The 14231-nt window shown below is 43.7% G+C and overlaps 1 protein-coding gene across 9 annotated transcripts in view; it reads right to left on the bottom strand.

The window, feature by feature from the left end:
- casz1 (castor zinc finger 1) overlaps positions 1–14231 on the bottom strand; it is a 68307-nt gene that overhangs the window by 27649 nt on the left and 26427 nt on the right. For 6 of the 9 annotated variants that reach the window (XM_028410608.1, XM_028410615.1, XM_028410613.1 and 3 more), the window contains exons 1-2: positions 13806–13911; positions 27–587 (exon numbers count right to left, since the gene is read on the bottom strand). In XM_028410608.1, coding sequence (XP_028266409.1) covers positions 27–587; positions 13806–13884 — 640 coding nt within the window. In that variant the 5' untranslated portion in view covers positions 13885–13911. Of the gene's footprint in view, positions 1–26; positions 588–13805; positions 13912–14231 lie in introns of those variants that run through there. The other 3 variants (XM_028410612.1, XM_028410610.1, XM_028410611.1) reach the window with 1 other exon arrangement.

Here is a 14231-nt window from a genome sequence, read left to right as displayed (position 1 = left end):
TCAGTGTAACATTGTCAAAGATTTACCTGGGGAGGAGAAAGGTGCTTGGCGACTCTGGGCCTCACTTGGCGGCATGTAAGTGTCGTCTTTTGAAGGCCTGTCTTCAGTTTCTTTGTCGTCATGGTAACTGCCATCCTGAGACCCCGTCGTGGGCTCAGCATCCTCCGCATTGTCTTCTTCATCACTGCAGCCTTTGGGCTGTACCATGTACACGCCCTCGGGAGGGCCGTCTTCGTCATTGCTGACTTTGAGTTCATGCTCCTGTTCATCATCAGGAGCCAGTGGCTCATCGCCATATTCGCCGTTGACCCACTTCTCGATGGCCTCGCGTCTCTTCTGGTCCTCCTCTAGGCTCTGACTTAGGTTCAGGCTCTCTGGGAAGTTGGTCTCGTTGTCGTCGTAGTGGGAACTACCACGTTCACTGTTTTCTGCTACACTCTGGTCTCCTTCTGCATTCTGGGAGCTGCTGTCAAACACCACCTGGCGGCTCAGCTTGGCACAGATAGCGTTGAGTTTTAGGCCACCTTTCCTTTTGGCGGCCATCTTGGATTTTCCTGAGGTCGTTTCAGTGCATAAACTCCTTTCAGCTGAGAAAAGAGAAAAGAAAAAAAAACACAAATGATTTGCTAAAAGTTCTTCATCATCACAAATCTTCACACCACAGTTTTAGAAACATAATTCCACTGTTCACTGGGGCCAGGCGAGCTTTCCGTTTCACCACAATGTTTGAACCAGCTTCCTCATGTCAGTAACTTGTACTGATTTTAAACATCACAATGGAAAAACAAACTGACAGACAACAGTGACTGTGGCTATTAATAACCTCCAAAAGCACTTAACAATAACAGCACAAGACTGGAAGGACACACTCACAGAGATACTGTACATATCTTTCTAAGTCACAGTTCTTTGGTCAGCTCTCAGTTTAACACGGCGATGGAAAAAAAGAGAGAGAGAAAAAAGCACAAGCAGCTGAAACCACAGGCAGATAGGTATCAGACCCCCTACAGTACTACAAGCAGCAAATACACGGCTACATAATCCTTCACATGACAGCACTATAGAGACACTGTGAAATGTTATCTTCACTCTCACCTCAAGAGGCTGTGGTCCTGCCTCTGAGTGGGGGGCTGCACAGCATTAAAGCTGTCAGGATGTGGAGTGAAAACGCTGAGCACTTTTGGGCTTTTTGGAGCCGTGATCACCTATCAGCTATTCATAGAGATTAGACTCAACAGCTGTTTCTCTAGAGGCTGCTACTTTCACTTTATTAGAAGAAAAAAAATGAAAGTGTCATGTATGGAAAAATACTGCATTTTAATACATATATCTTTACATGTCCTGGTGACCCCCCCCCCCACCACCACCACCACCACCCCACACCCCAAGTGTGGCCTCTCTGAACAATAGCACATGATAGAGTGTGCTTTGGGGCAGGAATGGGTGGCATTATTTCAACCCAAGTGGGGCTATCTTTATAACATGTCCTCTGATGAGGGAGGAACAGCTGCCTGTGGCATTCCATATCCAGAGCTGCCTTTTTAGGGCAGAAACTGCACTCTGTTACCTTTCACTTTATTTCCAGAGCCACCAAGGTTCACCTTCAAAACGGCTTTTTTTATGGACGAAAGCTTTAAAAAGGACGGACTGAAGCAAAACATTTTAACATGTGTCCTGTGTTTGTAAAACTATGTAAAGCTATGAAGCTCTGTGAAAAAAACATCACACCACAGCAGAGATCATTTGTCCTCTATACTCAATGGTAAAGGCGATACACAATATTGACTTACAGGCACAGGAGGAAAAAATGTTTGATATCAGAGGTAACAAAGTTCTAGCGTAAAGACTCAATTCACTTTCTATATCAATGAGTGCGAGCCTCTTCATTTTCCCTCCATAGCCGTAAAGCCAAGCACAATCATGTGTGAGCCATTGCCGGCATTATGTAAATCACATCTGTGCAACATAAAATCCTGTTTTCATTTTCTTTTGCAAAGCTGTGGAATCATTAGAGGATATGCAATTTGAAGGAGTTTACAGATCACCCCGTCGGCAGACAATGCACTCCGTGCAGCCCACACATGCTTTCTCAGTTACTGTATTTACATTGCAGCCTTCCGCTCTGAAACAATGACTTCAGGAATTATGTAGTTTTTAAGAGAACCGTATATCAGAGGCGCATTACTGTACAATTTAGCGTTAGACAATTGCAGGCCGGGGTGAAAGGGTCACCTTTCAGAAGACAGCAATTTAAAAAAAAGGAATATCAGCTGGAAAAACTATTAGGAAGTGGAAGACATAAATTTTCAAGTTTTTTTTTTCATAAATACTCTCCAAAGGAAGATTGAGGTCATTTGGGTGTTGCTGTGGAGGTCATTTTTTCTGTTTACTGTGTTCAGTATTTCATGCTTTAACTACCGATTTCCTTTGTATTGCAATCTCAAGCTCCTTGTAGGAAATGACCCCACGGAGTTGTTTCTTTCCATCAGTGCCTATTTATGTGTGATTTTCTGTTAACAATAAGGAGCGTGAGTGCTGCTGCACTGAGTATCTAAGCAGGCCTCAAACTGAAATTATCAGACATCTTAAGCACATATTCAGTGTTTTCCTTTTAAAAGGTAGGGCGTGATTTAAAACAAATTAAGTATAGTGAGCTTCCCCCCTGAGGAAGAACATGCTATGGTTCAGTGGTTTATGGAAGCAGTCTGAACTGTTATTTATGCTGTGGGTTTCTGTCCACCACAGCTTTTTGCCATTGCTTACAATAAGGATTGCTATGGCAACACTTAGCTGTTTACCTCAAGTCGTTTGTGTGCATGATAGCGTACAATGAGATAAAATCTGTGGGGACCTACATGAAAGAACAACTTTTTCCTCTGGGACCAACTCCCACTCTTTCCTGAGAGTCCAGTAAGCATTCTGCCTTATTAATGAATATCAGAATGAAAAACAACACTGTCACATGCTTTGGACATTATTTACAGTCTGTTTTAGCCTGGTGTGTTAATTGTCAAGGCGGAGACACCTCAGTAAGCACTGTGAGTTAGAAAAAAAAAGGGCAGGTTTGAATATGAACACAACAGCTGAAACTAATTTTTCCGACTGCTTATGTTAACAGTGACATTATTTTTACTGGAAACAGAGCAGGGCCACAAAGGAGCGCCATATAGTGTCTGTATAAGGCCAAAACCTGAGGAAAAAAGTCAAGAAACTATTTTGAATACATTTGGACCGGGTCAGGTACTTTTTCATCTTTAGATACAAAGTAGTGCATCGGTGCAGAAATGCAAGCTCTGCTTCTTCTCAGAGCTGTGTGACACAGCCTGTGTTCCAGTCTGGCCGTGCTGACACTCTGCCTGTTCCACGGCTCTAAGCCCCACAGGTCTTGTTGGTTTTTGATGCAGAGTGTCTGTTTGTGTGCCAGAATGATATCATGCCCAATCAAGTGGTGTTTCAAATTCTAATAACGCTGTTGGAAGTGCATTATTTGTGTGAACGTGCGCAGACTGTAATCAAGGCAGCTACGGCTAAAAAGATTTGAGAGTTAACAATGGTCGTGACTGGCAGGGTCACGACTTTACCTCTTTCTGACAAGACCAGGCAGGTCGTATGTCCGACATGACGTGAAACCTTCTTATGGAGGATGTAAGGCACATGTGCAAAACATACAAACAACAGAATAATTGTTAATTCAGAGAGCACCAACTCCCTGCTGTGTTTCAGTTTGTATGTATCCAGCACACAGGAGGGGTCTGTATATAAGAGAGGTAGATATTACCTGTTTAAACTGAAGCTTATGTCTTCAACTAATCAAACACAGATACAGGGCCTGTTGTAGATTCCTGCTGAGTTCCAACATGACAGACACGGGGACAAACCCCCACCCCGCAATATCTCAGGTTAATTAATACAAACAGGGTCTGAGATGTCTGCTCAGCTCAGGATTACTTTACAATATGCAACCAAGAGTCGTGCAGCTCTTTAAAAAAAAGTCCATTTATAACTTTATGAACCTTTGGCAGATTAATCGACAAGGCTGCAGCTCCCTGTGTGTAGCTCAGTGAACCTTTCATGTCTCTGGCTCTCAGGGGAGATGTATGTGTGAGAGGATGTGTGTGCATGTGTGTTTCAGGGAAATCACTGAGCCACACAGGCAAACATACACAGACACACTTGAAAATTACCATGTTTTTATTTTTGTAAATTTACAGCTTGCAGGAAGAGAATGTTTTCCTCTTCTCTCCTCCTCCCACCCCCTCCTCCCTGTATGGTAGAGAGGCTGCGGCAGCCGCAAGGAAGTCAAGCGGAAAGCCACTGATGGACAACTACGCCACTGCACCCAGACCCCAGCATCTGGCCCCTCTCTCATTTTTATTACAGAAGAATAACAATAAGCAGGTCGCCGACCCCGCAGTGAGATTTTGCCACAGTTTTCTAACAGTCGGTGCAGCCGATGCTGAGAAATTTCCATTTTTCCGCATGCATATTTAATTGAGTTTTGTCCCAGTGGTGCGGAAATGATTTGTTTTTTGCTCTCTGTTCACTTGACTCCTCTTCGGAGTCGCTAACCCTGATTAAGACGTTCCCGTTAATTTCCCAGCGCACACCTTTTTTTGTGCATTAATGGTTCTGATCGTCTAATTAAAACTTCTCAGCTCGGCTGCTGATCACCGCTCGTTGTGCCTCTGACCTGAAGTTTTAATTGCCGCATCAGAAGCGATAATAATAATTTTGAGGTTCTGATGATTAAAAACAATGCCATTGCCAACTAGTTGATAGATGGGGGTTTGGGGGTGGGCACGTCTGAGGAGAGGTATAAGCAGAGAAGGGATTTAAAAAGGGGGCTGTGAAGGTGGATTTATACTTCTGGGGAGCAAAAAAAGAAAAAAAAGGTGGGGGTGGGGGACTACAGTAGGTGATCACTGATGAGAAGGGGTGTCACGGCATATGGAAATCTCCCAGCCCTATGATTCTCACAGAGCCTTCATGAAGAAACAGGTTTGGCTGGGACTTGGGAATTAGCTTTCCCCACCTCAAATCTAAATCTGCCACTGACTGATCCACTTTAGAGCTCTACTCACTTGGCAGGTTTACCAGGTTGGGGAGGAGAGAGAAAAAGAGATAAAGAGAGAGCACAAGAGAAAGGGCGATAATGGCACATAAAAGATGACGACAGTCCAATACCTTCTGCTTATTTTCATAAAAAGATAATAGCACAGTAGGTGCAGTACAAAAGGCACATTGTTCATAAAGTGAATGAATGAAAAAAAGGAACCATGGATGACTGTTGTCTCTGTCATAAAACATGATGAGATATATATATATATATATGATCTGCAGATTTCTGTCAAAACATGAGAAGTTCTTTGAAACAGTACTTTCACACTGTACTTTACACATCACACAAAGTGCAGCAATGATAGGAAATGATTCAGACAGGACCGGGAAACCGCCACCAGCACCAATCTGTCACATTTTGTTCTTTTTTAACCACTGATTTCTATTGGATTTTTAGGTTTCAGTGCAAGATCAATGTTTTACTGTGAAGCTACTGTACAGGCACGCAAGCAGACACACATACAGTACACAGACACACGGACATAAAGTCAGGAGGTAGTTTTCTTCTCCCTCCTGCCCCACATCCTCCTCTCCCCTGTCCCTCTTTCTCACAGATCTATTTTATTATTAATCAGTTGGTTGCACATCTGCCTGCTTGTTTTTTTTTTTTTATCAATAAAGCACTTATTGCTTTTAGTCTAGAATGTGACCTTGCACGTTGTCTGCTGTCTTTCTGGGACTGCTGACCTTGAAGGATCAGTTTGGACTATTTCTCTTCAGCTCCGTCCCCGAGCTGTTATCAAACACAAGCCCTCAGCCAAGTGCCACGCTCCCGTCACACCGCCGCAAAACACAAACAAGACACTGCAGGACAAAGGAAGACACATACACGCACTGACTGCACAGGACAATGGCTGAAGAAAACAATGTATATTTCAAGCGCAGATGGAGGAAGAAAGACACTGAACTTGAGGGCAATCAGGCAGGAAAGTTGAGATCTAAGGACAAATACGCCCTCCGGCTTCATCACAAACAGGGTAATTATGGTATTTTCCAGAACAGAGGACAAGCAATCTAAAATGGTCTAAGGGAGAGAAAAAAAAACAGTCTGACATGAGTGACAAAAACCATTCTGACAGCTGCGTACCAAAACAGCCAACTTTTATTCAGTTTGCTGCTTAGGGTAATTCATGGGACACACGGCTAACTTGTTAAAATTGTACATCAAATCTGGACTCACAGCTGGCACCAGATGCTAACTTAATTTCTAAGTGTGTTGCAGAAAGTTAAAAAAAAAGTAAAAAAAAAAAATAAAATACACAATTGCAAATAGTCCCATGCTTCCACAAGCTCAAACAAGGGAAATTTATTCTTGCAGCTTTGTTTTGAAGCTCATGCTCAGTTTCAAGACACCAGGAGTGCAATTTGATAATCCAACCCGCCATGGTAAATGAGCAGACGACCCCGGTGTCCCTCCCTCATGGTTGCTGTGTTTGGTGCCGGTGCATGGCAGTGTGGGTAGTACAGTGGAGAGGGGGCTCAGCGGTGCACCTCTCAAGGGCCCTTGAGCTAATATCTGTACAGATTAACTGCTTCAGTTGTATTTTGGTCACGGGGATCTCTCTTTGCCTTTGTGGCTTGTTGGGAGGGAGGGGGGGTGTGTGTGAGAGAGTGTAATGTTGGATGCACACTTTGTTCTGCAGTGAAGCGAATGGCTTGCTTTGCCTATGGAGGTCAGGAGCCTCCAGACTGGTGCGTGTCACTCCTGGTTATTATCTTTGGGGCCACATCCAATTTAACAGAATCTAAAACTGCAGTGCTGAGTAAGTCATCTGCACCTTCTTACCGTCACATACCCCCTCTATCTCTCCACAGGATACACACTCACGCACACGCACGCACGCACAGTGTCAATCCTCCAGGGTAAACTCTGCACACGCTGCTCCATTAGTTATCAATTAAGTCTGGAAATCTCCACCTGGCTTACACACGCAGATGAAGCTGGCACATGTACGTAGCACCCCTCTGAACAGGAAGTGGAAGACGGCGAGCCTTATTTGACTACAAGTGTGGGTGTGAGAGTAAGAGTGTGCTTGTGTGTCCATGCGGGTGGCACTTTTGTCCATGAGGTTAACCTTGATATGAGGCCCTGTCAGGCCAGATAATGTCAATCAATGACAAGCCCTCACAGATAACCCCTAATGTGAAGCCTAAAAAGCAAAGCTGTTTAGATCTTTAGACATGCCCCCTTTCACCAGCATATGAATTGCATTACAAGGAAATGAGCTGTGGCATTTCTTTAATAAGACTCTTAAGACATTTTGACAGCATATAAGGCCCTCTGCCGTTAAAAAAAAATTAAATAAAGCCCCTGCTGACAAAGGCTCCTCACACAAGGCAGCACTGTGATGGGCAGATCCAAGTCCCTGTTAAGTAGAGGAGAGGAAAAGACAAGTAAGGAGGGGAAAAGGGAAAAAAAAGAAGGGTGGACCTTGCCCTTCTTTTCCCCCAGCTCCCGGGGACTTCTTAATTGATTTCCAAGGTTACGTTTCAAATTTGTTTTTCAGATATGAGCGAGATGTGAATGAGAGTTTTTTTTTTTTTTTAAGCAATTTCCCTAAATTCGGCCTGGTTCGGAACGTTTGCATCAGATCCCGATGACCTCCTTTCCCGTCACGCCTACCATACCCCCCCCCCCCCTTCACTCTCTTTATCTTTATCTTTCTCTCTCCTTGAAAAGAAAGAAGGAGGTGACATTAACCCCAAAAAGCATGTATTTCCAGACAGGATGCCTGCGCTGACAACATCGATCCCTGGCTACCATTAAAACATTTGCTCTGCCTGACAGACTTTCCTCTTTTGGACTTTATATGTAGCAGAATGAATCACAGGTATCTGTTAAAATGTCAAACCCAGGCAAACTTCTACACCTGTCCAAAAATGACCCCCTAAGAAAAATCTGCCTTTCCAAAGTCACTCACTTTCAGTGTTCAAAGTGTTCTCCTTATGAAGCATAATTAAATTTTGATGAAAATACGCTCTTTGTATCAGAGGAAGTGTGGAGTCTTCCTGCTTGTGGAATTTACGTTTAAACCCTGCAGCCATGACTTTCCTGACTGAAACTTAGTTTGCTTCTGAAAAGCAGGATGGAAGTAACAATAGGTTTTGTGAATATACAAAACAGTTTTAAGTGTCTCATGCATGTGGTTGGAAAGTGTTGGAAAGTGCACAACCCACTAGTAAGCATATGTATGTTAAGTGGATGCACCCTGCATTAAGTGTGTGTTGAGTGTATGCGTGCATGTTTGCATCCATCTGCTCCTCACTGTCTAGTGGCTGCAGGTCACGTCATTTTTGCTCTGACACACACACACACACACACACACACGCACACACACACACACACACACAGCCATTTCCACACAGTCAGGGGAAAAAAAAGATCCACAGTACGGATAATAAACACAACACTGCGGTATATAAAATATATAAAATAGTTTGCTTTACCGAAAAAGTTCTAACTGAAGTTAGAACTAAATGTGGCTGTTTTCACCTAAAAACAGGAACATTTATGTTTCAGGGAGTTTAGAGGAGGGAGGGTTGTGCTGTGGCTGAATCTGAAGGTGTGATAAAACAAAACTCACAATAGAGGCGGGGGGGGGGGGGGGGGACAAAAAAAATAAAAATGAAAATGATGAAACGCACAAACCTGCTTTACAGGAAAAAAAAGAATGCTGTCTATTTTGGGTCTCAGCATACAAAAGGAAGTGCTGCTAAGTTGACTCAAACAAATAAATTTGCTTTTGATAAAACCACAGTGACTACTTTTGCATTCTACACCAAACCCACTTTGTTTCCTGCTGTCTTTATCTTCATGACTTGCCACATTTGTGAGAAGCCACTCAGTAAATTGTCAAGCACAAAACAACTTAAGGTTTTTGCGTTGGTGCAGTGTTGACGGCTTAAAATGTAATTTTATTTTTAAAAAAGTGACAGGTTAAAGGAAAGGCTCAGAAGTGTACATGGAGTGCTTGCCTATTTGCGCTGTAACCAGCTGCCCGTTTTACATTTCTGCAACATTAATATTCCTCTTATTATTATTTTAAAGTGAAAACGGATACTCTGTTGAAGTGCAAATCTGATGAATTACGGGAGCAGATTGCTGCTATTAATTATTAAAACCTATTTTATAAATATTCAGGTCTGTCATGCATCTAATAATGAACGCTTTAGAGGAGGTTACTTCCTGTGTGCATCCTAATGTGTCAGAAATATCGCTTTTAATCACACTCGTGTCAGTAAGTGTGCCGAGTTTAAACCTGCTGAAAAAAATCTACCAAATCAAGGAAACTCAGAAGGCCAACTACTGTGCTCATCACAGCTCTTCCGTTCCCGCTGCTTTTCATGATCCAGGTTCCTCTATTGCCCTGTCTAAAGACACGAGAACACCTCTCAGTTCCCCGCTGCATCCTTACTGTGGTAATTTGAATGGAGAATAATGCATCGGCAGCACTCTACCTTCTGGACACACCTAGTCCCAGCGCTACTGCTGCCATATGCTGTGTTGATACATATTCATAACACTTTCTCGTGTGTTGAGTGTCTGTGAGCAATGAGGCTTAAATGAGCATCTCACAACTTCAAATGGAAAGAAGAGGGAAAAGGGAAAAGAAAAAAGTTTGAAGACTCTTTTAGGTATTCGCTCTTTTCTTCTTCTGCAAAGATGACACGTTTAGGTGCTGATCCCAGCACCAGAGCCTGTGGAGTGTCAGGATTGTCTGTGTGAGGCGGCAACTGTCAACTCAGTCACATAAACTGTCAGGTGGGCTGGATGGTCTCAGCTGGGAAAGGGTAAGAGTCAATGGCACTGTACCACGAACTCCATACACCCCAGTGGTATTTACATACAGTGTGCTGCATAGGGTACACACACACACACAGACACACACTGTGGAGCACTCTAAGATTAACGCTGTCAGAGCTACAATGATACCCCTTCATTATCTGTGCACGGGGCCTCCTTCGTGCGCTTGCTTGCCTCACTGTCCCCTCCACTGCTTCTCTGTGGAGGTAGTAATTACTAAAGCTAACATTTCTTTCTCTCTATGCCTCCAACTACCCTCCACTTCCCCATCATTTCTTTCTCTTTATGCAGTGCTCATAAGTGCCTTGCCAGCTTCTCGCCAAGTGGTGACACAGCTGAAGGTGCACCACCAGTGTGTCTCCCTGTGTGCTGTTTTATGAGATTTGTTTCGGTGCCCAGCTGATGAACAGTGAAGGCACAGTGTGGTTCCTCCAAATTCAAATCAGTCATATGGGTCAAATCCTCACAGCAACAAAGAAATGCTTGATGTACCACTGCAGTATCTGTTGTACTATACATTGTTGGTGTAACAGGCTGGGATCAGAGAGACGTTCTCCTCTTTCATGGCATTTTTCATTACCAATAATGCTCTTACTCTTTAGCTTTCTTCTTCCTCTCCCACTGGAACTGTGGCTTTATCAAAGGTGATAGCTTGCTCAGGCGCATTTTCTCAAACGTCTTCTTCAGCCAGCTATTTCCCAAGCTGCTCTCGGCTAAACGTCAGTCATAAAAACTGGGGAAGATTTGATGGTGAGATCAAAAAGAAAGGAAGGACAGCAAGGAGAACAGGGAGATCGGGGGAAATGGGAATGATACCCTCCTCCCCCCATCCGACGCCAGCGAGTGCTGAGGGTAATTCCTCCAAGCAGGGCCTGTGTTTTCATACGCAAATACAACAAAACGCACGGTGCTGCCACGAGACATCAAAATGGGCGATTTTGACTTCAGAGGGTCTTCAGATGCTTGAGGAGTTGTCAGTGTCAGGCCAGTGGGAATGAACAGAGAGAACAGAAGGTACCAGCAGGCTGTTAACAACCAGTACGGGAACCACGCCAGAAAGACCGTCTCCTCCCAAAATGCCAATCGGCACCAGATCACTGCAGATTTCCACCATACCGCATTATCCCACCTGAGCACTTTCATCTGCTGAAAGTTAAATGGCTTGAAAGTTTATCATCTGCTGTATGTCAGCTATTTATTGCGCCGCTGGGACAAGATACTAAAAAGACAAATTTCACAGGTAAAGTAGGTGCCATAAAGTCAGAAAGGCAAAGAACAAGAAACTTTTCTTCAACAGGTGCTATGAAAGAATGATTTTTATGTTCTTTGCCTCACAGAGATTTTTTTTTCATCAGCAAATCAAACACTTGCTACGTTCTTTGGAGACCTGAGCTGTGTTGTGACACGCTGAGAGGGATGTCCGCATTTTCTCCAGTGTTGTTCTCGCTCATTCTTGGAGCATTAGGCTCACTCTAAATAGCCTCAAGGAGATTAGGCTGGCTCATATACAAATGCACATTTCTTCTAAAACCCACTCCACGAGTGGGCCAAAGAGATCAGTGCAGGAGCCTGGTGAGACGGTAGTCAGAGAAGATTCTGTCATGTATAAATCAGCTCAGAGGAGGAAAAGAGACGAAGAGGAAGGGTGAGAGAGAGGAAGGCTGAGGTAAAAGACAAACAAGTGTTGGCTCTGCTATATGAGTTTAGTTAGCTAGAGAGTTAGTGCATGAGTTATGGCTAGCGAAGGGCTGAGGGACGCTGTATTTATGAGGGGACTGAGTGAGTGTTAAATCCCTGGTAAGAAATAAAGTCGTCCCTGAGCGAACAGGGGAAACATTTCACTCAGTCTAAGAGGTGCCTTGAAAAAAATGAAAGCCATCCCTCTTCCAGGGGAAGCACTATTCTATATTCCCTAAAATTGCTTTATTCCATAAAAATGCTATAGATCACATCCAATGGGACTGAATCTCATATTTGAGAGGAGGATTCTGTGTGTGCATAATATCAAGAGACTTCATGAGCCAAGGAAAGGAAAAGAATCTGATTCTTCTAAAATTGCATGCGGATTTTCGGAGGGATCTTTGGCTAAGAGGGGCTGCCAAAACACACACTGCACTTGTTGCAGTGGAAGGGTTCATCCAAGAAAAGTTTTCCATAGTGGTTTACCCAGGAAAAAGTAGTGTTTTTCAATTCAGATATTTCTTTTTAGCCATCTTAATGATTTCCCCACTATCCATTTAAGCTTCAGATATAGGACTTATTTTTAATTTGTATATATTTTTATATATATTTTGCAACAACTTTGAAATCAGAGTTAAACGGCCTGAAACAAAGGAAGGTGCATGGTTAAAGGAAAAGCTTAAGATTTCACTTGTGCACATCCATGTCTAACTCAGACCTCCATCCAAACCCCTGCAGTAGTAATAACAATTATTACTTAAAAAGGCAATATTTTTGCATTAACTTAAAAGGCTATATCTTTTTCTTTCCCTCCAGCCTGTGCGGCCTCACTTACCCTAAGTATCTTCATAAATCACCAGTTACTGTTAACATGTACTCCACAATTCAGTCATCAATCTCCTACCAGGTCAGAGTGAAAACAGAGGGGGAAATGTCTGCTTAGTAAAATGTCTCTCTTGTGAACGCTGCTACCACCACCCACTACTCAAAGACACACACACACATGATATGTGCGTAGAGCAGCAGCAGCAGCACACTCACATCAGTTAAATAACAAACACACGCGCCCGGCACACTGCAACCAAAGCAGTCCTCTGGGACATGGGAGCGGTTGCCAGATCGCCACGGTAACGCAAGCCAAATTCAATTCTGACTTCACCTTTCACTCTGCTGGTTCCATTTGTTATAAAAACAAATAAACAGCAAGCGTGAAGTTAAAGACTCGGCCAACTTCTGCCTCAACATGACATATCAGGCCCAGGCAGTGCGGCTGCTGGAGCAACAGACAGCAACAGGGCCACATGTAAATCTGTGTTTATGTTCACAGACACAGTATTTATTTAACCAAAAGAAGAAAATCTAATTGTACACAGAGAGGATTATTCCTCTTACAACTGTGTCTCCACAAAGGAGAGAAGGACTCTTTAGACTTTTTTTTTGGTTCAACAGACACTGTTTACATCAGCAGAGTGGAAAATCCCTCGGATGACAAACCTCTCCATCACAACATCTGTATCTAAACAGCCAAATCAATCTCCAACCACACCACAAATTACCCCACGAGGGAGCCGAAAACGTCGAGACCGACTAGAGAGGTTTTAATAATTTGTTTTTATGCTTCAGAAGAAATGCCTTTTATTTATTGTATTCATTATTTAAAAATATATATAATATATAAAACTAATTATTTTGAAAAACTTATCACCTACTGAAGTGTAGTTGGTTATAAAGTTAAAAAGTTTTTCAAGAACTAAAGTAAAACTATCTTAATATTGTGAACTTGTTACAGAGAAATATATATGACTTTTTACCATGTAACAAGTGCTGAAAGGCCTCACCCAGAAAGTCAGAGAAAGGAACAATTCAGTCCATTTAAACTACATTAAAACATGTTAGACAAACATGTGCATCCGTCCAGAAAACAAACATACACCTGCTCGTCCCTCACTCTCACGCACGCTCTCTCCCACACACACACTAACATACTTTGACACCACCCACCACATCACTACACATGCGTGCCTGACTCATGCCAACTGCAAATAGTAGCAAACCCGCTCATCTTGAGGTAGCACTCAACTCCTGTGTGTGTGTGTGTGTGTGTTTGTGTAAGAGGAGAGGGAGAGCAAGAGAGAGAGAGAGAGGGAGAGAGAGAGGGAGTGAGAGGGGGGCAGAGGGAGAGGAAGGTGTGTGTGAGTCTTACCTGGCAGCAAACCGCCCTCAGCGCTCTGTCTCACCTCTCCCTCCTGCCCTGGAAGAATTCTCTCCACAAAGCAAGGCATTTTCTCCACAACTGCTCTCTGCCAAGGCTCTGCTCTCTCTCCCTCTCTCTCTCTCCCCCTCTCCCTCTGTGTCTCTCTCTCCCTCCCTCTCCTCTTCTTCTCACTCCTTTCCTCTTTCCCACTCTGTCCTCTTCTCTCGCTGTCTATCTCTCCTCCCTCCTTACCCTCCCCCTCTCTCTCCCTCTCACAGATGTCGAGGCTGTGCAAGTTTACCCACTTTACCAGTAGGGGTCCTTCATCGCCCTTCTCCACCCCTCAGCCACATGGGGGAACAAATCACACACACGCGTGCATGCGGACTCGCACACAAGACCCAGGAAGAGAGAGCCACTTAACGGGCGCCCTCC

This window comes from Parambassis ranga, chromosome 7, assembly GCF_900634625.1.
Source record: "Parambassis ranga chromosome 7, fParRan2.1, whole genome shotgun sequence".
NCBI classification, from domain to species: Eukaryota; Metazoa; Chordata; class Actinopteri; family Ambassidae; genus Parambassis; species Parambassis ranga.
This window is presented reverse-complemented; position numbering and strand designations above follow the sequence as displayed.